The sequence below is a fragment of the Zonotrichia albicollis genome, chromosome 5 (genome assembly GCF_047830755.1).
Source record: "Zonotrichia albicollis isolate bZonAlb1 chromosome 5, bZonAlb1.hap1, whole genome shotgun sequence".
Lineage (NCBI taxonomy): Eukaryota > Metazoa > Chordata > Aves > Passeriformes > Passerellidae > Zonotrichia > Zonotrichia albicollis.
Genome location: NC_133823.1, coordinates 71,105,301 through 71,131,801, shown reverse-complemented (window position 1 = coordinate 71,131,801; position 26,501 = coordinate 71,105,301). Strand labels below are relative to the sequence as shown.

Below are 26,501 nucleotides of genomic sequence, written 5' to 3'. Positions count from 1 at the left end.
ATCTTCTGTGGGGGCAATAACTTAGAGCTGTTTACAGCTGCCAACCTTTGCACTCTGGGTGTTTTTCCAGGAGGAAGACAATCTGGGGCAGTGCTCTATAACACATTTGGAGTCATGGGCAAATCAAGAGACACAGAGAGAGGTGGATTGCTTGCATCAAACAACTCTTCAGATTCCCCCACTGGCAGTGGCTACAACACTGATGTGTCAGAAGATAACCTCCCTTGTGACAGAATAAGTCCCTCTTCAGATATTAATGGAAATTCTGTTTCAGATGAGCAGGTGTGTTCAAGCTGGGTACAAGTCATTACTCACTCATCCTGTCTGCTTAGACACTGAACTTCCAGCTTTCTGCAGAGTCCCTTGGGAGGATGAGCATTAATTTATTTTGCTTTGCCTAAATGCCTGTGGAAAAAAAAAAAACCTATGAGCATGTATGGTATGTTAGCACCTTTCAGTGTAACAATTTTGGAAGTCAATTTCCCTTCTAACTTCAGGATTCCTTGTTTTTGAAGGATGAAGGTGTTGAATCAGATGATCTGAAAAAAGATATCCCCTTGATGCCTCCTCCCCCTGACTCCTGCAGCATGAAGTTGACAATCAAAGAAATTTGGTTTAGTTTTGCAGCTCCCACCAACGTGCGCTCCCCAGCCCACATATATTCAAGGTATGATTTTTACCTGATATAAAAGAGGGAAAATGGCACTTCTGCTTTGTTAAATTGCATTTGTATTTGCTAGGTTCTGAATGGAATTTGAAGCTTTGAAAATGATAATTTTTATTTTGTGTATATCACAGTAAGGCTTCCACAGAAATTACTACAATAAAAAACTGAAGGAAGTGCTGCTAGAAAATTCTTACAACAAATTTAAAAGGAGAGAAAATGAAGAGTAAAAAAACCAAAAGCCCTCACTAGCAGCTTCTGGTGAGATAGAAATATATGATGGAGAAAGGCAGGGGAAGGTGTTTGTTTTGAGTAGATGAAATGCCAGTGAAGAGAGCAGCTCAGTGCTTTTGGTATTCAACTGGATATCATGCATGATCTGACTGCCATGCACTATAAAGTTCTAGATGTGTATTTCTGAGATAGTTTTTCACATCATGTATGTAGAATAAGCCAAATGTTTCAGTCTGTCAGTACAAAGGCATGAGTTAGAAAGTACTCTGCTGGTACTCCTACCTCAGCCCTTTACCAAAAGTCCTTCATGACATGTAACACTTCAGTGGGATTTGGTCAGTGATGAACATTTCAAACTGTATGATTTCAGTAGGGAATACAAATGGGGAAAGGAAGGAATAGCAGTAGCAAAAGTGGGAAGAATCATGAGTGTGTGAGTCAGTAAAACAGAAATTGCCTCAGGTCCTTTTTGCCAGTTTTATTTTCTGGGCGCTGAGTCTGTGTTTATTACTTTGCATCCATGCCCCACCTGCATGACTGTCATTCATAAGAGCACCAGAAAATCCTGCTCATTGCTGCTGGTGCCTGTGAACACCCCTTTCTGTCTGCCTGCACAGGCAGCTGAACCTCCTGAGCACTGCAACGCCCGCAGTTGGTGCTTGGCTCGTTCCCATCGACCAAGTGAAGTCATCGTTAAATAAGCTGGAAACGGAAGGAACCCTGCGGATCTGTGCTGTTATGGGGTGCATCATGACAGAGGCTCTAGAGGTAAATGGCCTTTAGAAAATCAGTGAGCATATCAGAACAGGACAGTGTGATAGACAAAATAGAGGTTTTGGAATGCTGGATGTTTTCACTGGCACACTTAAAGCATTTCTTGTGAGCCTTTGGAATTTGTCACAAGAGATCGCAAAAAGCTGTGGTTTTTGTACACAGTGTGAATTCCAGAGCCAAGTCTCATGCTTCTTACAGGAGTGCATCTCCAGGTAAAATAAGAGTAAGAAGTATGGCTGTGGTGCTGGTATATTCTGTGGAGTGTTTTTGTTCGCTGATGGTTGGATTGGCACCATCTAGTGGGAAGATTTTGGATGTGATACCCACGCTGAGATCCTGTCTTGTTTAGTGACGTGGATGACCTAAATGTGATGCTGGTTTTCTGCTCTGCTCAAAAATTATCCTTTGCAGCAGTCTCTTATTCCTACCTCCCTTCCTGTTTCTTCTTCCTGCTCTCTTTCTAGCGTTAAACCAAATTTTGAAAAGTGCCTGTTTTGTCTTTAGCTAGGAATAAACTGTTTCTTCAAAAATGGCAGCTAGCTTTGCATGTATGTCTATTAGTCTAGATGTAATTTTATAAGGCCTGCAGTTTGAATCCAGGCTTTTCTTTTATTGCTTCATATATGTAAATATGCATCCAGAGTTGTTTTTCACATGCAGTATTTAAAATAAAGTGGGTACCCATGAGCCAAATCCTTGTTGCAGACGTTCAAAATGAGCTTAGATGTTTGTTGTCTCATAGATGAGATCTTTTCTTTGATGCTGTTTGCAAGTGTGTTCATATGCTGAAAATGCTTTTATTTTAATCTAGAATAAAAGTGTGCACTTCCCTCTGAGAAGCAAGTACAACAGGCTTACCAAAGTGGCTCGTTTCTTGCAAGAAAATCCCTCTTGTTTACTCTGTAATATATTGCACCATTACCTTCATCAGGCAAATTACTCCATTATTGAGGATGCCACTATGGTGAGTTACCCAGGAAAACTGGAAATATCTCAGTCCTTTTGTTTCAAATATACCAATTCTAATGTCTTCAATTTGGCAACAGTTTGAAGAAGGTTAAGAAACAAGAAAATATAAGCAAGACTCATATATATCTTTGAAGTGATAAGTAGATATTGTTTCTCTCATTTCATTTTCTTTGATATCTGCTATTTTTATGACCTGTATATATGCATAATGCTTATCAATCTATTTTATTAGTAAATATGTGAGATCATAAACCAAACAGGTGTGCCTTTAAAACTGTATATGGCTTTTTTTATCAGATTTCATTCCCTCTCTGTCATACTTCAAGGGCCTTTTAATATGATTTCATTTTTCATGGTTTTAAAATGGAATGAGTCTCAATTATTGGGGCAAGTGTATGAACTGGTTAGTTTATTCCAAATTCTCTCCTTGGAACTAGTTTTCTAGAAACACTGGGGTAATGCAGACAATTTAAGAAAGGAATTAGAATTGCACAAACTTAAGGGTTTAAGAATCTAATATTTTTCTTGATGGCTTTAGAGTATTAATATCGAGATTGTAGTGGGAAATAGTTATTTGAACAAACATCAGGCAGAAGGGAGGAGTGTTTATTCCTGATTTTATGTCATTTTCATAATCCAATTCCACAGCTGTCAGATTTAAACACTTTGGTTTTCAACATATTCAGCTGAGAGCCAGTGATCAGGAATAGCACAATTTGTGGCACAAATAGCACAGTTTGACTTGTGGTTAAAATGCCAAGCTTTTGTTTTCTTTAGGACAATTCAGTGATGTAATCAAAACAATCCCCATATTTGGCCTCAAATTTATGTTCCTAAAACACTGCTTATGAACAATTGAAAAAACAATCTTTTTAATTTCATTTCTGTTTGTACGAAGTTGCTATGAATCTTAGCTCAGAGCCTGATAATTACTCAAGTGCTTTTAGCTTCATATTTAACAAACCTGCTTCCTGTTGTTTATTTTTGGCCCCTTGGGCTGGCTCCTCAGGTCATGTAGATAAATGTATTTACTGTGTTCAGTGAAGCTGTAATTTTTTTATCTGTCAGCTCCTTGGCTTCTTGCTTGATGTGTGATGGTGCCAGCATGTTTGTCATAAGCCTCTTAAGTATAGAGATTTCAGAGAGCTTTGCCTTTTTCTCCCTCCAGTTTACTTCAAAATGCTGTGATATGAATTTTTATTATATATATTTTATTTTTTTTTTAAAGAGTGATGGTCTTCCTGCCTTAGTGACCTTAAAGAAAGGTCTGGTTGCCTTAGCAAGGCAGTGGATGAAGTTCATTGTGGTCACCCCAGCCTTTAAAGGAGTCAGCTTGCACAGGCCAGCCCAGCCAATGAAGCTGCAGCCAAATGCCAGCCACGAGCATGAGGATGGCCTTGGACTGGACAATGGAGGGGGCCTGCAGAGTGACACAAGTGCTGATGGAGCAGAGTTTGAATTTGATGCAGGTATTTTCATCCATAAAAATTCACAGGGGCAAGCAGCTCCTCTCAGACATTTTTGTCTTCTAAACTTTTAGTGTTTGATACATTACAGTCTCCTTAGAATTATCCAGCTTCTTTTTTTATATATACCACCTTCATTCTGAGGCTGCTGCTAACAATGGTAATTATAGTATTACAATAATTAGTGTTTGTTCAGGGAAAAACAAAACAGGAGACCTCTCTTTCTTCATGTCTTTTGTCTTTTTGCCCTGCACAAAATAAATCAACTTAACTATTTACTACATTTCCATCAAAAGCCAGGCAGCAGTTAGCAGCTTTAAGAGAGCAAAGATATTTGTGTGAGAAACTTTTATGTAAACATAGAGTATAAAGGCAATTTTTGCCCTCTTCTCTCAAATATCTGTTTTAATTAAGCAGAAACACTTGGATTACTGAACAAAACCCAGCACAGGCCTGTCTGAGGTGTTATACTTGTTTATAAATCAGACAGCGCTGTGCAGGTGTGTGCCAGCAGTGGGAGGTTCATGACTGCCTGTAGATAGATGTGCCTGATGCTAGGTAGATTTGGAGAGCCAGGAGTATCCGAGTGAGGCCCATGTTTGCTTGGTGCAGCCACGGTGAGCGAGCACACGATGCTGCTGGAAGGAACGGCCACCCGCCCTCCCCCTGCCAGCGCCTCCTCCGGGCCCGTCAGCGGCGCCGAGATCATGAGGAAGCTGTCCAAGACTCACACCCACAGTGATTCCGTGCTCAAAATCAAGGTGAGTGCACAGGGCCCTGGTGGGGTCTGGCTGGCCCATTCAGGAGCAGTTCTGTAGCTGCAGGTGGGTAAATGCATGCACAAAGTTACATGGAAGATGTGCTCCTGACCTTACAACAGGGATGCTCCAGCAGTTGGTTTGTATTCTTCATGTGTTCTTTGTTTTCTCGCCAATGAACTTCCTGTGCATCATTTAAGGATGTGCCCTAACCTTTGCAGCCTTTGATGTTTTATTTATGACAAGGATTTAACTGCCATGGAACAAAATCAAAGGCTGGCAAAGCTCTCCCGTGACTTGTACTAAAATTGTGCTCCAACCTTTCATTCAGACTAAATATTGCTTTGTTTTTGCAGTTTCTACAGTACTTCATTAATTTGTTTTCTGCTCACAGGGCATCCATCCATACCATTCCCTGAGTTACACCAGTGGAGACACAGCTACAGATTCACCAGTGCACGTTGGCCGCTCTGGAATGGGAGTCAGGGAAAGCCCAAGGAAGGAAAGCCTGCTCAGCTATCTCACTGGGAGCTTTCCTAGCCTGCACAATCTGTTGGAAGGGACTCCTCAAAGAAGTTCAACTGCAGTTAAAAGTAGTTCTTTAACACGAACAGGTAGGATGTAGCATAAAAAAGTATGATGTAGCATAAACAGGTATGATGTAGCATAATTTCCTAGTCTTTTTGAATGAATAAGGAAATAACCATTTTGCATTTGTTTTTTCTTAACCTTTTGAGTAGCTCAAAAAGAGAAACTACTATTTCACTACTGTAGTTTGCATATGATAAATTCAAGATTTAGTCATGGTTTATGAAAGTGTTTATTTTCAAGAAATATTTTAGAAGCTTGAAGCATTGAAGTGTTTATGCTCTGTGTTATTTTTCAGAGTGTATTTTTATCAGTTTTTCTGTGTATGTACAATATATACTATATTTGATATTGTATTTTCTCTAAAACTTCTCTCCTTTGCTGTCAGGGACTGAAATATTGTTCAGAAAAAAAGGTATTTTGGTGTCTTAATGATTCCTTTCCTCTAATTAATGGTAGAAATGAGCAAGTACAAAGCCATGTGTAGTGCAACATCCATTAGTGCCACTTGTAACTTCTGTGGTAGTGCTGTTTGACACGTAATTTAGTGGAATAAACCTAGAGAATTAGGTTTATTTTTATAGTTCCTAGTTGTTGGCAGTGAAATCATGCTGTGTTCCTTGTTTTTGCTGACTTGGATGCCAGAAATGCTGAAGTTTCTGCTTTACCTGCCCAGGAAACACTGTGGCCACGGACATGTTGTCTGAGCACCCTTTGCTGTCTGAGCCCTCCTCCGTGAGTTTCTATAACTGGATGTCCAACGCCGTGGGCAACAGGGGAAGCGTCGTGCAGGAGAGCCCGGCCACCAAGTCTGGCCACAACAGCCTTCCAACAGGTATTGCTCATTTGCAGCTGAGTTCCAGCTGCTTCTGGGTTGGCTGGGCCTGTGTTTGCCACTCTCTGACTGAAAGTAACGGAGGGAGTGGTTTATGATCAACAGGATTTAATGGGTTCAAAGTATTCCTTGTGGGGCTTCACAGCAACCTGGGAAATGAAAACATGGGATTTAAGCAAAACTGATGTTTTATTTTGCCTCCAAAAATTTAGCTTTTTCTTGCATTTGGAGCTGTCAGTATGGCTGCCAAAGCAATGTGTAGCTGCCAAAACTTAAACCATAAAATCATCTTCTGTTGCTGAGTTCCTTCATTTTGTTGGCTATTTTGGATCTAATTTGCATATGCTTATTTTGCGATTTGTGCATTGGAATCCTTGCTCTTTCTCAGTTGAATTTTGAGACTAAACATGTTTTGGGAGTAACTTAGGAATGGGTTAACTTGTGGAAGGGAATAAAGAAAAAATATATTTCTCAAAGTCATAGGTCTATTAAAGAACCAGGTGTAACAATTTATTGCAGCTCATTTATTTTTCTTCTTGGCCTGTCATCATTCAGATTTTTCAGTGTGTGTCTTAATTTTCTTTTTCGCTAACACTACACTGGAATCTTTTTTCTGTTAACACTCCTTCAACTGTGCTATATTAATCTTAGGCAAAAAGAAGTTGCTTTAGTTTGTTTTTAATACTGAACCAACAGTCTGATCCTACAAACATCATTGTGCTGTACGGATTGCTGTACATATTGAACTGTTGTGGTTCCTGTGTAAACTGGAATGTGTTTCTCTGCAGAAAGACTCTTTCCAAATTTGAATTGGACAATCTCTACCCGTTCCAGCAATATCAGGCTGTTTCTTTATCCTGAATGCCACCTTTAGTGACGTTACAGACCTCGCTGTGGCTCGTTTATCTGTGTAAATAATCCCGCTGAATTTATCAAGTCACTGGTGGTAAGATTTGCTGTGGTGTTAGTGTTCCATGGGTATTTATTTTCCAGGTGTGGCACCCAATCTTCCCACCATCCCCTCTGCTTCAGACTTCAACACTGTTCTGTCCAGCGACCAGAACACCCTGGATGGCACTCACTCGCAGCACAGCACCAGCCAGGATGACATTGCAGGGGTAGAAGAGGGCAACCAGGGCTTTCCTGCTGTCCAGCTGGCAGATGCACAGGTAACTGGGGTTGCACATGCTGAGCAGGGGTGTGGAAATGATCAAGGCTTTCATAACTCACTGGGTGGGTTTTGTTTTGTAGGTTGTGTTCAAGCCTCTGCTGAGTTACACGGGGATTCAGTCGCAGGATGCGATGCCCCTGTGCTACAGGATGTACTTTGGAGAGTACCTGTCCTTCTCAGGAACTCTGGACTGCCTCAGAGCAGATATTGTTGATTCAGACACAGCAAAGGAGAGGAAAAGCAAAAGAGCCCGAAGGTATGATGAGAGATTTAAAAACATGTGTATTGGCTGAAGAACAGAAATTAGGCTTTTCATGTGGTGACAGATTTCCGAAGCACTTTCATGGGATAAGGACCAGCCCTTTATTCTTCTGATCTTTTGTTCTGTCTTCCTGTTAAAATATTTTTTTAATCCTCCTAGGGAATGATTTGGGAATTGTAACTATTTGAATCTTAGCTCCTTTTGAAAATTGGAGATTGGGGAAGGGGGAGAGCTGGTGGAAATAATAGTGGGGAGGAATTTGAGTGGCTCTGAAGTGGTGTTTGATAATTAATCCTGTAAATAATAATGATTTGAATTCTTCTGAAAATGCTCAATCTTCCCCCGGACCAATTTTGGGCAAAGCTTTAGGATGTAATGGAATGACTGCATGCCAAACTAGGTTTCATAGAACTAGATGATTTCAATGTTAGTAGCACACAGTGTGAAACTGTAAAAGTTCATTTTATCATATTTAGAACTGTGGTAAAAAGGTGATATCCTAAGGGAAATAAAAGGCTGGGCTCAGTAAATTAGATGTAAGCTCTATTTGACTCTCACTCTCATAAAAAGCAGCACCGTAGTAACTTGTACCTTTCCTTTCCTCAGGCAAGGAGCTGTCAATCTCCCTCCTCTGGAATTCAAACCAGCTTTGATGTTGGAGACTTTCAGCATTAGCGCCGTGGTGATGGAGAAATCCATGTGCACCCCTCAAAACTCCACCAACGCCCTCTCCTTCCACGACTTGAACAAGCGCTACTACAACACCTTCCACTGCAACTTCACCATCTCGTGCCAGTCCATCAGCCAGCACGTGGACATGGCCCTGGTGCGCCTCATCCACCAGTTCAGCACCATGATCGACGACATCAAGGCCACGCAGACGGACATCAAGCTGAGCAGGTACACGGCCGGCTCGGCCTCGCCCACGCCCACCTTCAAAACGCGCAAGCACCGCGACTTCCGCTCCTCGGATTTCAGCCGCAGCTCCCGGGGCAGCCTCAACGGCGGCACCCGCGTCAACAACGCCAAGGGCAAGAGGAGCAACAACGACAACAACAAGAAGGAGGCTCGCAACAAGAACTCCCTGGGCAGGTCGGAGCGAAGGACGTCCAAAGTGTCCAGGAAAGGCTCCAAAGATGTGGTTGACCACGTGACCATCCATATGGATGACTCTGACTCCATTACTGTGTCGGAGCAGAGCGAGCCCTCTGCAGAGTGCTGGCAAAATATGTATAAACTGCTCAACTTCTATTCACTCATTTCTGATCCCACTGGCATCTTAGAAAAGTCTTCTGAAACCTTTGGACCAACAGGTAAAGTGGTTCGTGAACCCAAATAACCGAGTGTGTGTGGTTTTGCTTAAATGGTGCTTTCTAAAGCTTGCTCGTGATGTCTTTTTGTGAACTGCCCATCCTGTCTAAATTGGATTAGAGGGGCAAGTGGTGAGGACAGAGGTGAGCTTTCGATTAGTTCACCAAGATGATGTACAAAAGGAAAGCTTAACTTTTCTCACTAATTGCATAGTGTGGATTGAGTTTGTTCCTCCCAAAGTGCTGTTTTGTGTTCGAGGGGGTATGGAAATGCTGCATATTATTATTCCGTGGGAATATGCAAGCAGGTACCTAAAGCCATCCTGAGGGAGTTAATCTCTGCCTTGAGAATGACTGACAGTAAAAAAAAATAAATCTGTGAATCTTGCTGTGAGAGAAGGAAAGCTGCAATAGTGATTTTGGTGAAGTCCCACAAAGATTACAAGTGTTTGGGCCTTATTCTCATCTAAAACTTTGAGATCTGGTGTGAATATTACTATTTCCAATTATTATTACTATTCCAATTATTACTATTTCCAATGTATTTCAACACGGAACAGCAAATCTGAGAGCTGACTTAGCATCGTTCTCTTTGTTGCTGAACTTAGGTTGCTGTGAATATGCAGGGGATGGTATAGTTGCTCTATTGTCATATTTTCTTTGGACTTCTTTTAACTAAAGAACAAAAAACTTCTGAGAGTGTCAGATGGGAACTCTTATTAAACAGATACCAGTGTCTTTCATGCACAGAATATCATATCCACAGTTCCAACATCTGCACAAAGTGTCAATTTTCTTACCTTGTTTTTAGCTTCCTGAATGTTGAAAAGGAAAACTTGTCCATCCAAAAAGACGAATTATAATAATCTTTGCCCGTGCCATGATCAAAAAATAAACAGGGCAATTGGAAACTGTCAGGGCATTTTTCTGGTATAACAATAAAACCAGGTCATTACAAATATTTATATAAGGTGAATATATCTGTGAATAATAACGAAATAACGAAATAACGAAACCACATTGCTCATTATTGTCTCCATGGTGTCTTGGATTCGGTTCGGTTGCAGTGGTATTGGGGTGGAGCGAGTGAAGCACAGATAATTTTCCTGAGGAGTTTTCTTGCCACGAAATATCTGTGATCCTCAGTTTGAACTGGGGATGTAAGTGGGCTGTGGCACGGGTTTAGAGCTGCCGTGTGTTTGTGCCCAGGTGTGCGCAGCCCCACGGAGCCGGCCTGCAGGGTGGTGTTCGAGAACGAGCAGGACAACGGGCGCAAGCGCAGCCTGGTGAGCGCGGAGCCGCAGCACGTCACCCTCATCGTCTTCGGCATCGGCATGGTCAACAGGACGCACCTGGAGGCCGACATCGGCGGCCTCACCATGGAGTCTGAGCTCAAGAGGATCCACGGCAGCTTCACCCTGAAAGAGAAAATGAAAGGTGGGATCGGCTGAAAGCATTCGTGAAACAGTTCCGTGGCAGCTTTACATGCGCGTGTGCAGTGTGTGTGTGTGATATAATCATATTCAACAAGTGCTTTTCAAAAATTGTTATAAAGGATGCTGCAAGCTTTTCAGAAAGTGCCATGAAGACAGTCGCTCATTTTTCAAAAGCTTTCCTCTTGTCACATTTTATATTTGACATCACTTACTGTGACTGCTAAAGCTGTAATTTTTTCAGTTATTTTCCTGCTGTAATATTTTTAAAAGCAGTCAGCACACCTGAAGTATTGTACTGACTGAAATGCTGTTAAATAAATTTTTTCCCTGAAGATGTGCTACACCAAAAGATGACTGAGACATGTGCCACTGCTCACATTGGAGGTGTCAATATTGTCCTGCTGGAGGGAATTACCCCAAATATCCAGTAAGTATGAAGTCTACAATTTAAAATTGTTCAAATTCATCAAAGTGTTATGAGTTGTATTATTTCTCTTGTGCTTCTAATTGCTTTTTGAAACTTGTAGGCTCAAACCATATGAGATTTGTAGGGAGTAATTAATCTTCTGATGGTAATTATTCATTGGTAATTATATGTTTAAGAGCTATAGTGTTTCTTTAGTAGACATATTTTCCAACTCTCATGATGCATCGTTCTTTGTTCTCTCATGTTAGTTTTGTTGTTCTAATATCCCTTCTCCAGCCTTTATATAATTGACACAAGGTGGCAGGGGAGGGGAGGAGAACCACTTTCTGTGCATGAACATCCTGAATCACTTGCTCAGCATCCACATTGTTCTGGCTTTTTTTATTTCTGCCAGGTTCACAGACTCAAAAAGGCCATGCATAATTTTAATTTGTTCCCAGCTGCATCTCTTTCTGTTTGAGTTGCAGAATGAGCTGAACCACAATTCTTTGTAGCACAGATCACCCTCACACAATTTGGGTGTTGGCTGGGTAACCCTCAGTATGTGTACTGGTCTGAGAACATGACTCTTGTAGAAAGGGGCTAAACAATGTCACTTGAGTTTCTCTCTCCTTTTAATTCCTGGCTAGTTTGCAGGATGCTACATAGAAATTAAAACATACAGAATTTTATAATTTCCTCATCTAAATTGCTTCCAGTAAGTTTGTTTCAGAGGGATAAATAAAAGTTCCAATCTGACAGTCATGAACATATTGGGAAGGGTACAAAAGGAAAGGGGGGAAGTAATGATAAATCTTTAAAACAACAAGATCAAAGAACAAACATGAACAAAACCAAAACCTTCACCTTGGTAATTTTAAAAATAAGTGTCATATTGTGGGTTACAAGTAATTAACTGACTAATTTTGCATGACTGTTTATTCTTTATTTGCTTTGTTTTTGTTTTTCTTGCTTTCTCTTCAATCTTCATCTGTAGACTGGAGGATTTTCCTACATCTCCTACCAGCACAGCCAAACAAGAGTTTCTGTATGTCATATTATTATGTTTAATAGTCTTGCAATTAACTCCGTGTTGTGTAGATAATGGCTGCTTTCCTACTCTGTGTGATTGTGGAGGCAGATGATGCTTGAATACATCCTGGTTCATCATCTAGTATTACCTAGATCAACTTTTTTAATGAAGCCTGCTAAATATCTGCCTAAAACAAGCCCTTGTCAATGTTAGCAATACAGTTTGAGGGACTGCTATTGCACTTCACTCACTACTGTAATGTTGGAATGGTTTTAGTGGCCCTTAAGTTCTTTAGATCTGCTCCTGTACTTATTTTAATGAGCTGAAATAGTTGTTGATAAATGTTAGGGAACAAGAGGTGAGATTTGCTTTGGAACTGCTGTGCTTGGAGGGATAGTTGTGGTGCCATCATGGACAGGGCTGTTCCTTTTTATCTTTATTTCTCTGTGTGCTGGTTTAACTCCCAGGCATGCTGAAGATCTGTGTCTATTTATTCAGAGTGATCATTTATAGTATTGATGTGACAATATACAATTCTTTCTGGAAGCATGACTGGTATAGAAGTTAAATAATGATTAATGATTTTAATGAGATAGAACCAGGTGTGTTACAGGCATGTCACTGTAGGTAAGCAAACTGCAGATCTTCAGTAATGAATGGATAGCCAGACAGTTGTTTCACATTCTTGTTATGGAAGTAGGTTTTGTGTAGGCGAGCAGCAATGAAATTCCTTTGTTGCATGAAATATGGAGAAAAGCACAGTTAATTTTGCTGAGCTTTCTTTCTCCTGCAATAGCCATACTGGTGTAATGTATTTTTAATTAAGGAAATGTTTAAAATTGTTTGAATGCAGTAGTATTTTGTGTTTATAGATGGAGATGGAAGTGTGTTCTTGATTGGCTTCACAACAGTTGAGTCAGAATGGTAGCAGGAAGAGAGTGGGACAGGAGCAAATATCAAGAAAAAATAATGTTGTTCTTCTAAAGTGGTGAATTAAAGCAATTCTGGCTTTTTCTTAAGTAATGTTTATTTGTATAATGTTTTTCTGAAAATTGTTGTGAATTGTTTCTTCCTTCATCACATATTTTGCAATCCTTTTTACTTGACAGTCTGCTCTAAAATATTAATTCTGAACTGCTTTAGGTCACTTGCATCTCTGGCATAGCTGGGAAAATCTGAGTGTTCCTTGAACTTGAGGCAATTAATTTGCTGTTGATAGGCCAGTGGTTGCCTTACAGTGCTGTGTATTTCCTGATTATAAGCAGAAGGGTGATGCCTTTTTTTCTTTGGTTTGTATTTCCACATCTGGGTTGCTTTGGGCTTGCTGGTATTTTAGCATAAGAATAAGAAGAAACATTACTTAGAGAGTGGAGTTCATAGAATAATGAATCTTCTACCATGAGACCAAACTGTCTATAAACAATTTAAATATGATACAAAAAGTATTTTAGCTAGACCCCTTGAAATACAGTATTTGAGAAACTTGCATTGAATGTTTTTATGTATTTTATACTGTCTATTTTACATAGTCTATAGTTTATTTTATTCAATTTTTAGTCTATTTTTCAGCCATTTTAACTGATGTATTGCATCTTGACAACTACATGTCCTTCTCTTTGAGGCTGTAATTCTGTGTTGGCTGCATAATATACTTCCATTGGGTAACCCTCCAGGAATTGACCATAGAAACATTTATGTGTTACCCCAATATATTTTTAATAGGAGTTTAGTGAATTCTGCTCTGCCAAAATTCTATAATGACATCAAAAACTGTCTGCTTAGTGCAGTTATCTTTTTATTTTGGGTAACCATTGTGAACTATATCCTCCCCAATATTAAAATCAAGTTTAGATAATATGTTTTGCAATAATATTATTGAATCGAACATCAATATAATGCACAAATTTATGAATCACATGCTGTGTATTTACTGTTAAGTATTTCCTCCAATGACCTATTTGGATGCAAAACTCAGAAATCTGAGTTTTTACTAAAAGGATTATTCGAGATTATTCCTGAACAGGAGTTGAAATGGAAGGTTCTTTTTTTTATTTCTGTGTGTGCAAATCTGTTTGTCTATGTGCAGCCTGGTGTGTATGCACTGAAATGACCTTAGGTTAAGCAAGGATAGGAGTTTGGTATAGGGATTTTTTGGCATGCATGACATGTAGTTCTCTTAAGTGTAATGTAGTTGTTTGTGGCATGTAGTGCATCTGTGTGTAAAGCGAGAGAAAAAGGGATGTGGGTGTAGTTGATAATCTTACTGCAAAATTCAGCTGACACTTAAAGACTCAGTTTAACCCACAACTGGAAGGGCGTGCAAATGACTGCTGTTCCCTTTTGCTGCCAGAACGGTGGTGAAGTGCAGCATTGCCAAATCGCAGGCCCTGTACAGCGCCCAGAGGGGCCTCAAGACCAACAACGCGGCCGTGGTGAAGGTGGGCGCCATCAGCATCAACATCCCGCAGCACCCGGCCACGCTGCACAGCATGATGGTGCGCAGCTCCCACCAGCTCTCCAAGCAGATCTCCGACCTCATCCGCCAGCCCTCCACGGCGTGAGTGCTCCCACAGCCCTCCCCTGGCAGCCTTTGGCACCTCAGGGTGGGTTAACAGCGAGGGTTTCCTGCCTTTTGTCCCGGTGCGCAGGCCCCAGCCAGCCAAGGAGGATGTGGCCACTCCTCTGCCCTCTGAGAAGACTCCAACGAGCATCAATCAGACGCCAGTTGAAACGAATGAGTTCCCCCAGCTGCCAGAAGGTTTGGAGAAGAAGCCCATCGTGCTGAAGTTCAGTGCCATGATCGATGGGATTGCCATCGGAGCGGCGCTCCTGCCCTCCCTGAAGGCCGAGTACAAGATGGGAAGAATGAGGAGTCATGGAATGACAGGTGACAGTTTGGCCTTCCATAAGCACCCACAAGCACTTGGTGTTTGTTGAGTTCTAGCTAGAGCTTTGAATCTGTTGTCATCAGCTTTGGTTTTTTTAATATGGGCTTCAGCCAGGTGGGCCCATATAGAGAATTTTCACTGTGGTTGTTACACAGTTCCCAGAGGCAGAATGCAAGAGCACATGAAGACATGTACATGTTCATACATAGCATCCTCCCAGGAAGCTTCCCTCTAACTGCCAAAATCAGGTTATGATCCTTGATTACCTAAATTTTGATTTCTAATGCTGGTTTAGAATAGTCTTGTAAGGCCTCTGTGTTCACAAGGTGGTTTGTATGACTTCCCCCTTAGTCTTATTACTGTGGAATCTTTGTTTTCTCTAAAAATTAAGACAACCCAGAATCATGTGGATAGGTCTTTATAGTTCTTTGGCTGTGTGAACTCCAGTAACATTTTAACCATCTACATTTTTTTTCTATTGTTCCAAAACTGTTCTTAAATTTCAAGATAAATAAGAGATTCTTTTGCCAGTTCATACCTTTTCTTTCCCCACCTTCATTTTTCAGGTGCCCAGACCAGGTTTAATTTTGAGCTTCCAAACCACAGACTGCGCTTCACTTCCAAAGTTTCTGCCACTGACATGTCAACCATTCCTCCTTCGGCCAGTCTCAACCTGCCTCCTGTCACCATGTCAGGGAAATATGTCATGGAAGAGCATGACACTTACTCTGACCAGATCTGGAGCATCGATGAGCTCCCTGCCAAGCAGGGCTACTACCTGCAGGGCAACTACCTGCGCTGTGTGGCTGAGGTGGGGCTTCCAGGCATCTTTGATAACTTATTTCCCTTCTATTACAGTTCTGTCTGTTCATCTTCACATTTTTTTTTAGCAGTCTGCCTCCTTCAGAGCTCTCAGGTTTATAAGCTGAATCCAAATAGTGAAAAACTATTTTTTTTTGTTGTTTTATAGCTGATTTTTTTTATTAGACAGCTCCATAAATGGAATAATGACATGGCATAGAACCTTAATGATATAAAATGCTCTGCTCGACACAGAGTGTTCTGTTCATAAGTTCTACTTGTGTGCCAATTTCCATAGTTAATTTTTCCAGAGAGAAAAGGGATGCTGCTGGGGAAAAGCAGGGCATTCCTACGAACTTTTTAGTCAGAAAAATAGTCTGGCGTGTTTGTAAACGAGAATTCTGATGTTGGCAGCTAAAAAGAAAACAACCTGAAAATCCACTGTTTTTTAAAAGTAATGTTTTTTCTCAAATGTTCTATTTCTACAGGTTGGCTCCTTTGAACATAATCTCACGACTGACCTTTTAAACCATTTAGTATTTGTGCAAAAAGTGTTCATGAAGGAAGTAAATGAGGTCATACAGAAGGTTTCAGGTAAGTGGAACTCTTAAAAGCTGCTTTAAATAAGATCCTCAAACTTTGTTTGATGGCAACATGATGTAGCTCTCAGTCAGGATCAGCTCATTAATTTCACAGCCACCCTCATTTCACCTCTAGCACTGCAAGCAGCAGCAGGAAGCAGAGCTGGGCTTTGAAATGATAACAGAGGCTCTGGAAATTATTCTAGGTCTATCATAAGCAGGACTTTTATTGGGAAGCAGGATTGTTTGGCATTCTGGACTTCAGCCTCTGTGTGTCTCCATAATGTGACCTTGGCTGGGTTACTTTCTGTAGTCACTTTGTTTGATTTGAACTTTTTTTTTGAGTTATCCTAAAAGGCAAATTTTTAGTTTAGTAAGATTCATCAATAGCTGGAAACACAAGGAAAGAATAAAAAGTGATAACTAAGTAAAAAGAATGTCTGTGTGTACGTCTGCCTCCTTTCATGTCCCTCTGTGTGTGTATATATATTCAGATATATACATCCAATAAAAGAATGGTGCAGTCCACATGACATGCCCTCAAGGCAGGTAGAAAATGCAGTGGAGAAAATGGAAAATGCCAAATTCCCTGAAGGCTAACAAGAAACACCCTGATACTTGTTCCAGCCAAAATATATTAGTATTGGGTAGTAAGAAAATGCTTGGGCCAAGAATAAATCTTCTGACAGCTGTCATTATTCTATCAGAACTTTTTTTTGTGTGGAGGAGCATATATAGTGCTGAACCAGGAAAGCTGTATTAGCTTTTACAGTGTTTCATAGACCCAGCCTTTCAATCTGCCCTGTACTTTTATATGAGGAATTTATTACCAGTGCTGCTTCTCTGCTTTTCCAGACTGTAAATTTGTATTGCCAGTAGCAGCCTGGTGGTTTTTAAAATGTGACTGTTGCCTTCCGTGTTGGGGTAATTCAGCAGGGACGTGGTCAGGTCAGCAATCTGTGGGTCTGGATGCTCAGTGCAGAACAATGGGGACAGAAATTGGCTTGGTCCCTCTGGCTTGGAGCAAAGTAATTTTTTAAATGCCTTGAAAATACCAATTAGTGTGATGTGCTGCAGTATTTTTTTCTAATTAGTGTTTGTGTTGCACTAAAGTATTGTTTGCCTATTATCCCTATATAAGAACTGTGTAAGTACCAATTACTGAAGGTGAAGTTGCCCAGATTGAGGGCTAGTTAATGAACAGAGCAGTCCATAATAATGGCATCTGAAAATTAAAGGCAGTGTTGATTAAAAGAAAATTATCCAGATACAGAATGGAGTGATAAAAATTGATTGTTGTTTGGGGTTTTTTTTGAATCCATGATTCAACTGCTTGTCCTTGCCACCAAATAACTGTCATTAGATCAGTTGGCATATTTGGAGAGAAATAATGGCTTAGCCTTTTCCAGCAGCAAGCCCTTCCTAACTAAGTTGGAATGCAGATAAATATCAAGGAGAATTAAAACCAGGATTGCTTCTTAGGGGTACATAACTTGGAATGAAATGTGCCAGAATGAGCAAGTAAACCCAAAAATAAAATAATTGCAGAATACTCTTTCCTCTCATGGAAAAATACTGATATCATTTCAATTCCTCATTTTCATGGGATTTGCATAGTATTTGGTCAAGTGTTAAACTTGTGTTGTCAGATAACTAGGAGATACACTGGTGCAGGGGACAAAACCCATCCTTTTTGAAAAGCAGGTGTTAATCCTTTCAGACTTTGAGACTTGCTATGGAAAATTTCCCAGGAGGGAGGAACATGCCTCTGTTCCTTCATTCTTAGTGGAGAGATATTAATTGTATGATCTGCACTCATGTCTCCAGTCATCACTTGTTTTTGTAAATCCTCAACTGGTCACTGTTTAAAATGAGGCTTAATTTATGGTCACTTTTTTATGTGTTGGTTTTAAAATGTTTTCTTTGACAAAACTGTGACTGTGCATTTTTAATGTGTACAGGAGGGGAGCAGCCAATACCTCTTTGGAATGAACACGATGGCACAACAGATGGAGATAAACCAAAAATTCTTCTTTACTCCTTGAGCCTGCAGTTCAAGGTAATCTTACAACGACAAAACAGCGCTTGGGTTCTGTTTTCCTTTCTCATCATGCCTCTGAGCCAGATGCTCATGGCTTTGTACCTTCCTTTTCCATCAGGGAATTCAGGTGACAGCAACAACTCCCTCGATGCGAGCTGTGAGGTTTGAAACGGGCTTGATAGAACTCGAGCTCTCCAACAGGCTGCAAACCAAAGCAATGCCTGGAAGCAGCAGCTACCTCAAACTGTTTGGAAAGTGCCAGGTGGATTTGAATCTGGCTCTGGGACAGATTGTTAAACATCAGGTTAGTGCTCAGAATCTTTACGTGTAATGTTCTTCATGTGTGATTAAAAAATTGCACAACCAAGCTAAAAGGTTGTTGCACAGTGCTGGTTTTTATCTGGTTTTTTCCTCTATTAATAATATCTTAGAACTTGTTAGCCCTTTAGAACAGTAATAGCCTTTCTGCTGAGTTCAACTCAAAACTTTTGTTGATATTAATATAATTTTTTACAATATTGGAATGAAATAATAAGATCAGAGGAGATCCAAACTTTGCTAGACCTACATTTTGACCTAGTTTGTCTGTCTTGGTTTGACAGTTGTACCTCTTGTACTCTTAAACCTGCTGTTACCTGGAATCGCTTGTTCTAGGATATGAAAGTGTTTTGTGATGCCTAGAAAGAAACAGACAAAGAGAAATCTTAAGACTTGTAAATCAACTGTCACAATAGAGAATCTGGATCTATAAATAGCTACATTAGTTAACAATTTATGATAAATAAGGAAAATAATGCTGTGATCAGACCTTAATTCAAGAATACTGAAGCTCATCAAAGGAGCTTTGGCTAGAGAGGAACAGGAAAGGACATGACTTGTTGTAATTTTATATTCTGTCAAATGCAGTAATTTGGGGTTTTCTTCTTCCCCCTCCCCATCCCTGAACTCTTCCCTCCCTCTTGCCATTTTTTGTAATGTTTTAAGGTTTATGAAGAAGCTGGCTCAGACTTCCATCAAGTTGCCTATTTCAAGACAAGAATTGGATTAAGAAATGCTCTCAGAGAAGAAATCAGTGGCTCATCAGACAGGGAGGCTGTGCTCATTACTCTGAACAGACCCATTGTTTTTGCCCAGCCTGTGGCCTTTGACAGAGGTACTGTAGAGACAATTGCTGCAAGTTTGTGTTCATACTGAGGGAGATATTTTTTTTTTTCTCAAAAGGTTTGATTATTCAAGATTCTTTGTATTTCATGTTAAGTAGCTGAGAAATTTGGGAGATCTCCCTCATGCCAACAGATTGATAAATCTGTCATCACACATCAAAAATTCCACATGTTGAGGTGATTAGATGGTTTGGAGCAAGTTGCTGTTGTAAATCCTCACAGATGAATAATGCTGAGAACAGCAGGACTTTCTGTATTTCAATGGATTAACTTTGGTAAATGATCAAGTTTGTCCATCTTGTCCTTTGAAGCATGACCTGATCGCTGCACCCTGAAACCTGTGTGTGTCCATTGTTACACATCCTCTCACTTAAAGTAATGGAGGAGCTGTAAAAAGGGATTGCAAAAAGAATTTATACATTAATTTTTTAAGGTGTTGATTTCAATTAAGCATTTTTGGTTTCCTCATTAAGCTGTGCTGTTCTGGCTGAACTACAAGGCAGCATATGACAACTGGAATGAACAGAGAATGGCTTTGCATAAAGATATTCACATGGCCACAAAAGAAGTGGTGGATATGCTGCCTGGAATCCAGCAAACCTCTGCACAGGCTTTTGGCACTCTGTTCCTTCAGCTGACTGTCAATGATTTAGGAATTTGCCTGCCCATCACAAACACACCCCAGGTAAGCAAAAGCATGATTATTGCAAGTCTGTTAAAACAGCCATTTGTGTGTGGTGTACATATACAAGAACCAGGTGATGTAAGCTTCAAAAAAGGTCTAATTTATAAAAGGAAATATAAATTAAAATGAAACATAATTATAGTTGTGCGTATTCAGAGCTAGAAATGTATCAATCTGTACATTTACATCAAAATAAACACAAAAAAAAATAACATAAAAATTAAAGGTACTTTTTGTCATGGTTCAGTCAAGTCAGGTGTCATTTTTCTTGGAGAAAAGAATTGATCCTTGGCTTGTCTTCTCTGGTCATGGGGCCATATGGATTATATATATAGCCCTTGATCAAACCTAGGTTTCTGTTCCTTTTCCAGATGAGCTTGACTCCCACTGCTCAAATAAATGTATAATGTAGGTGTTGCATTTAGGAATCAGCAATGCAAGGCATTGTATGGGCAGAGGTGATGCTTTTGGAACTCTCTGCAGAGAAGGAAAAATCCAAGGAGATATGAGCAGGGGTCAGTTAATAGGGAAAGATAAATGGCATTTAGGAAATGTAATCACTTTGGCATTGCACTGACCAGTAAGTTCTCCCTGTGATTTTCTTTTCCAGTCCAACCACTCTGCAGATCTTGACACTGGCTCTGCTTTAGTCCTGACTATTGAAAGCACACTCATCACTGCCTGCTCCTCAGAGTCTTTGGTTAGCAAAGGTCATTTTAAAAACTTCTGCATCCGCTTTGCTGATGGCTTTGAGACAAGTTGGGATGACTGGAAACCAGAAATAAGAGGAGATCTAGTCATGAATGCATGTAAGTGCAGGTGATTTCATACTGGACAAGAGTATTTCAGATAGAAATCCACTTTTGTCTTTGCCATTGACTTGAAAAACAGCTGAGCTTTCCCAGTAAACCTAAAGAAAAGACTTGGGCCTTTTGAAAGCAAAATAATATAGATCCAAAAGGTTATATTCCTTTTTTGTTGCTTTCCTTTATTAATATGAACTTTACCGCTTTATATATAATTTTGCCTGAGAGATATTGTAAGAGTTGAATGCATCGCTTTTATACAATTACATAAGATCCCAGTAAGATTTTAATAGTCTAATATAGAATATTTTTATATAATGTGAAAATTCCAACATTTTTATGGGTTTTTAAGTTGATTCAATGCATATGTGTATCATACATGATACATATTTAGAGTTTTGTATGTTAGCAAGTAAGTTCACTTTACTAAATAAGAAAAGTCCTTCAATGAGAAATAAAACTAGAACTCTTGTCATTCTTTAATTATGGCAGGCAGGAGAATGAGGGTGGGATTGGGAAGGGCTGCTCTAAAGCAGCTTTTCCTGGCTGCCTAGTCAGTGACTGGCTGTGTATGCTTCTTGTAGGTGTTGTGCCAGATGGTACCTATGAAGTGTGTTCCAGGACAACAGGCCAAGCTGCAGCAGGTAATGTGCTTGTTTTAATTAATCAAGTCCTCCATAAGAAAAGCATTCACAGAATATAAAATTTAAGTCCTTTAACTGTGTTTTAATTTAATTGGTTGGGGAAGAGTCAGCAATAGTTGCCATGACAGTGAGCATTGCTTCCTGTCCTAGGGATTGCTCAATCTTCCTCATGCTGAGGCTTTGCACCCTGAGCTGCCATCCCTCTCTTTCCCAGAAAAGGCTTCTCTTTTTCCCAAATTCCCTCTCAGCCCAGTCTAAGTAGTCTGGACCTTCTCCAGAGCATTCAGAAATAGCTGTCAGTCTCTGTATCAGCCATACTTCCATATAGGAAGAAAACCAATATCCTGTGTTGTCATGCTTAGAGCAAGGTCTGTATTTTGATGCTGAAAAGTGGCACTCAGAAAAATCCTGGGCAGACAGGATATTCACTAGGTACAGAACACATATGACATCTTCCAGCATCATTGTTCAAGACTTGAATAAAAATAGGTCAGCATTTGTGCATGCAGAAAGAGCAGAAAGACGTGCTTTATGTTTCTTGCTGTTAGAAATTCTGTTTTGGAGTAGTGTACTTGCCTGCATTTGTATGAGCTGAAGCTTGAGATGCTCTTTACTTGCTCCGAAGAGAATGTATTTTCATTAGGTCTGCCTGTGTTGTATCACTTGTTTAAGAAATACTGTGAAGTATTTTCATTAAGCATTTCAGTTATGGAACGTGTTTTCCTCAGAATAGACAGAAAAAAGTGTTTTTCAGTTACAAAGAACTGTCTTGGCTAATAGGTACACAATTCTCTATGGGAGATTTTTTAAAACAGGAAAAACTGTTTAAACTGGTTTGTTGGGGTTTTTTTTTACCACAGAAAGTAGTAGTGCTGGAACCTGGACGCTGAATGTGTTGTGGAAGATGTGTGGTATTGATGTCCACATGGATCCAAACATTGGGAAAAGACTGAATGCTTTGGGCAACACCCTCACAACATTGACAGGAGAGGAAGATATTGATGACATTGCTGACCTCAACTCTGTGAACATAGCTGACCTTTCAGATGAGGATGAAGTTGACACCATGTCTCCCACTATCCATGCAGTAAGTGATTCCACCAAAATAAGTTCTACTAATTGGAAAAAGTCTTCTGTCAAATGGAAAGGTCTCAATCTTGAGTCCAGCACGTGAGTCTTTATAGCTCATGCAAGTCTTGTTAAATCAGAAACGTTTGTGTGTATGTTTTCTAACTCCATCTTTCAAAGGCAACAAATTGCAGATCATATTTCTACTGGTGTTATGTGGAAATAACGATCTGGATTTGAGAACATGGAGGGGACACAGTACCTAACCTCAGATAGCTGAACTGTAAAAGCTGTGGCTTTCTTCTAGGTTTTCTTCACAGGAGAGTAAGTAACTAACACAAAAAAAATTCATAAAAACCTACTTCCACTCAGCATGCTGTTGACCTTGCTTTTTGGTTTTCTGCAAAACCATTTTAACAGCTGTTCCTTCATGTCTCTAGCCGGCTGACTGAGGAAACATTTTCCCAGCACACTAATGCTCCTGTTTGTTGTTCAGCAATCAGGTGGAGGTTCCTTGGGTGGAGAGGCACGCAAGCTCACATTTGGGCAGCGGATTGTAAATCACCTGCTGGGTTTGAGCCCCCCAAGGCAGCGATACTCTGTTCCTGTAGAATATCTCTGGGGCTCAGCGAAGCGGGAGCTGCTCCAGCCTAGCAGAGCACATTTGAAAGCAGGCAGATCCTGCTCATGGGGACATGTATGTAGTAGTTACAGTGTGTCTAACTGAATGATGGGCTTTGGATCACTGGAAAAAAATCCAATCAGCTGCCTGTTCACATGAGTTGATTCTTTTGCATGCACTAGTCCAAATTTGAAGGTGTGAAATTCACTTTGCCTGTAGTTCACAATGTTCTGATGGCCAGTTTTTCATGAGGACATGAATGAAATCTTCATTTTAAACAGGAGATCGTTGATCACCGGCGGCAGGGAGCTTCCAGTATCCAAACTGGAGAACAGCGAGGAAGGAAATTTATGAAGCGTTTGGTTGATATTAGAGAGCTCAATGAGCAAGCAAAAGTCATTGATGACCTGAAGTAAGTGGGGTTTGCTTTATGTCTGTATCATACATCTTGTGGCACTGTTAGGGTTAAGTGCAAGTTGTTGCCTCTATTTGAAAAGAAAAGGACTCCAAAAGCAAAGGCTGTATGTGCAAGTGCTCTCTCGAATCTCTCGGGTTGTTCCACAAGTGTCAGATTAGTCTGTATTTTTCTGACTCTGCATTTTAATGACTGATTTATAATCCTTTTCCTATTGATTCAAAATCAGACTTCTATCTTGATATATTATCGTGCTGATTACTTTGGGAAAATATATTACTTTGAAACTGTAATAAGCTTAGGAAGAAGAGGAAAATTATTTAAATATAAACTTGGTTTTGGTGTCTTGCACATGATGTTTTCAAGATGAAACTTGAAAACTTTCTTATACTGTACTTGAGAAAACCCTTAAGAAAAACTTACTTTAGATTTCACTAATGTCACCTGACCTTTTGTGTATTTTATTAATAGTGTTTTCTGACTTTGGACTTGTTTGGGCTTTCCTCCCCCTTTTTCCCAAGACAGACTTAGTAAAAATGGATCTGTCTGTGATGGGAGTACAGAGGTTGGTAGTTACATGTTAAATAATGAAAAGGGATATATGTTTACTGTTTATACCTAAAATGAGATTGCTGTCACCATTCAGTGGGAATTTTTTTCTGAAATTAGGAATTTAGGTTAAATGCTCGTTTTCATAATTCTGTGGCTGTATTTGGCACTGGTCCTAAGTATTGGGACAAAAGAGAAAATGGGTTAGTTCCTGGGGAAAGCATTCTTACAACAAGAGTTTTGAAATTGTGGAAGTAATATCTTGTAAGGTAACTCAACCATGCTTTACCTCCAGGAAATTAGGTGCAAGTGAAGGGACCATAAACCAAGAAATTCAGCGCTATCAGCAGCTGGAGTCGGTGGCTGTCAACGACATCCGCAGGGACGTCCGCAAAAAGCTCCGGAGATCCAGCATGAGGGTGAGCAGGAGGAGGCTCCTTGGAGAATACTGTAGCACTTGTGTCCCAAAAACCCTTTGACTTTGCTGGCACTCCCACGTGCAGTAGCATTTTAGCTTGCCAGAGTTTTTTCCCTGTGTTCTCAGTAGTTGCGTTTCCGTATTGTTTCTGGTGTAGGCTGCCTCCTTGAAAGACAAGTGGGGTCTGAGCTACAAACCCAGCTACAGCCGCTCAAAGAGCATTTCAGCATCAGGGAGGCCCCCTCTGAAGAGAATGGACAGAGCAAGGTGAGCCTCTGGGAATCTGGGATATTTGTGATAGCCACAGCAGCACATGGGACAGGGGAGAAGTTGGACTTGGGCCTCAAGAGTCCTTTTACCACAGGCAGCAGCTGTTTGTGGTGGAACTGGCTGGAAAGAGGTCATTTTGCAAGGCAGGCATGTTCTAAAAAGCTTTTCTCATTTTTCTGAAACCACTGAGAAGATTCCACTGCTAGAACAACTTAGGGTTTTCTACAGAATCCTGATTTCAAAACATGTATATAAGGAAAAATAGCATACTGTAATAATCTTGTTTTCTACACCTGATTTGCAATCGCCTGCCTTTTAAAAGGGCTCTTGTAATGAGAAGAAGAAAGGGAGATGCTTTTTTCTGTGTAAATAATTGTCCCATGTGGCAGATTACAAATGCCTTATTTTTCTGTAATTTCTGCATGTTGGCTTTAGGATTGAAAAGCTTGCACAGAGACATCAGCAGAGATAGAGTGCTGGCCAAGTCATGTGCAGCTTCCTTCTCTTTTCTTCTCCCCCTCCTTCCTTTTCATGTACCCAAGTGCTTCAATTATGATTTTATCTTTTCTTCCCTAAAAGAATGCTAAGTGTGACCTTGTACTTGTGTAGTTCAATGTTTGCATGACCCTAAATCCTGCAGAATAACTCAAAAAGCTGTTTTGGTTTTGTTTTGCTTGCAGCTCTCGACTGGGAGACAGTGAAGACCTCCCAGATATCCGTGTGGATGCTGCATCCCCTGGGCCAAGAGTAACCTTCAACATACAAGATTCTGTAAGAATTACTTTCTATGCCATATAATTGTATTTCCTCTGCCATTTGGTCACCAGTTCATGAGATCATTACATCCAGGCAAGCCTGAATTGTGTCTGCTTTGCCTCAAATTACAGATTTGTTTTTGAAAAACAGACTTATTTTCTTAGAAGACAGATGTATTTTGGTTTCTTGGTGCAGAAATTGACTCATGAGAGAAAAATATTTTAAAATGGCTTGATTTGTTTCTTAGGCTCACACAGTAGTCCTTTTGTTGGAATTTTTGTCAGAGGTGTGCAAAAAATCACCTAGGTTTTTTGGTGTTTGAATATATTTAGAGTTTTGGAAATTGGTATTAGTTTGCTGTAGCTGTACAGATATATCCTTAGTATTTGAAATGGATTGTTGAATTGGCTTGGGGTTGTTTTATTATTTTTTTTTGTATGTTTTCTCACATTTAAAATGTTTATTTTGCATGATTGAGATTATTGTAATTATTTTAATTTGTATATTTTTTTTCATTTCTGTTAAGTTGAATCAAACAGCTTTGGGGATTGCACAACAATCCAGCTGTCCAGGGGAAGGGTATTTTCAGGTATTTCTGAGCAGAAACAAGTATTCTTTGCCAGAGAACTAATTTATCTCATAGGGAGCTGCTTTTCAATATTTCATCTCTTTTGCACTGAGCTAAACAGAATGTATATTGGGCTTGAAAATATTTAAATACATAAACTAAGTAGAGGAACATGATTTATGGTTGATGCACCCTTATGTAGCCTTAGAACTTCTTCTAAAATGAATTACTGACTTTTTGCTTAAAGACTGAGCAAGGCTGATGGGAAGTGACCCAAGTCTAGCATTGAAATGTGCTTTAGAGGCTGATTTTAGTGTGTG

At 40.0% G+C, this 26,501-nt stretch overlaps 1 protein-coding gene across 11 annotated transcripts in view; it reads left to right on the top strand.

Annotated features, from left to right (window-relative positions):
- Window positions 1-26,501, top strand: part of BLTP1 (bridge-like lipid transfer protein family member 1) — an 86,766-nt gene that overhangs the window by 46,282 nt on the left and 13,983 nt on the right. For 5 of the 11 annotated variants that reach the window (XM_074542027.1, XM_074542034.1, XM_074542033.1 and 2 more), the window contains exons 36-65: window positions 71-282; window positions 516-667; window positions 1,516-1,666; window positions 2,484-2,636; window positions 3,870-4,110; window positions 4,720-4,868; window positions 5,260-5,479; window positions 6,130-6,288; window positions 7,282-7,457; window positions 7,540-7,715; window positions 8,328-9,034; window positions 10,241-10,468; window positions 10,801-10,894; window positions 11,871-11,921; window positions 14,257-14,463; window positions 14,555-14,793; window positions 15,361-15,605; window positions 16,084-16,189; window positions 18,138-18,235; window positions 18,336-18,521; window positions 19,202-19,370; window positions 19,854-20,065; window positions 20,676-20,874; window positions 21,456-21,515; window positions 22,376-22,602; window positions 23,487-23,617; window positions 24,465-24,588; window positions 24,745-24,854; window positions 25,538-25,628; window positions 26,140-26,202. In XM_074542027.1, the coding sequence (XP_074398128.1) occupies window positions 71-282; window positions 516-667; window positions 1,516-1,666; window positions 2,484-2,636; window positions 3,870-4,110; window positions 4,720-4,868; window positions 5,260-5,479; window positions 6,130-6,288; window positions 7,282-7,457; window positions 7,540-7,715; window positions 8,328-9,034; window positions 10,241-10,468; window positions 10,801-10,894; window positions 11,871-11,921; window positions 14,257-14,463; window positions 14,555-14,793; window positions 15,361-15,605; window positions 16,084-16,189; window positions 18,138-18,235; window positions 18,336-18,521; window positions 19,202-19,370; window positions 19,854-20,065; window positions 20,676-20,874; window positions 21,456-21,515; window positions 22,376-22,602; window positions 23,487-23,617; window positions 24,465-24,588; window positions 24,745-24,854; window positions 25,538-25,628; window positions 26,140-26,202 (5,336 nt within the window). Of the gene's footprint in view, window positions 1-70; window positions 283-515; window positions 668-1,515; window positions 1,667-2,483; window positions 2,637-3,869; window positions 4,111-4,719; window positions 4,869-5,259; window positions 5,480-6,129; window positions 6,289-7,281; window positions 7,458-7,539; window positions 7,716-8,327; window positions 9,035-10,240; window positions 10,469-10,800; window positions 10,895-11,870; window positions 11,922-14,256; window positions 14,464-14,554; window positions 14,794-15,360; window positions 15,606-16,083; window positions 16,190-18,137; window positions 18,236-18,335; window positions 18,522-19,201; window positions 19,371-19,853; window positions 20,066-20,675; window positions 20,875-21,455; window positions 21,516-22,375; window positions 22,603-23,079; window positions 23,281-23,486; window positions 23,618-24,464; window positions 24,589-24,744; window positions 24,855-25,537; window positions 25,629-26,139; window positions 26,203-26,501 lie in introns of all 11 variants that reach the window. The other 6 variants (XM_074542035.1, XM_074542032.1, XM_074542031.1 and 3 more) reach the window with 4 other exon arrangements.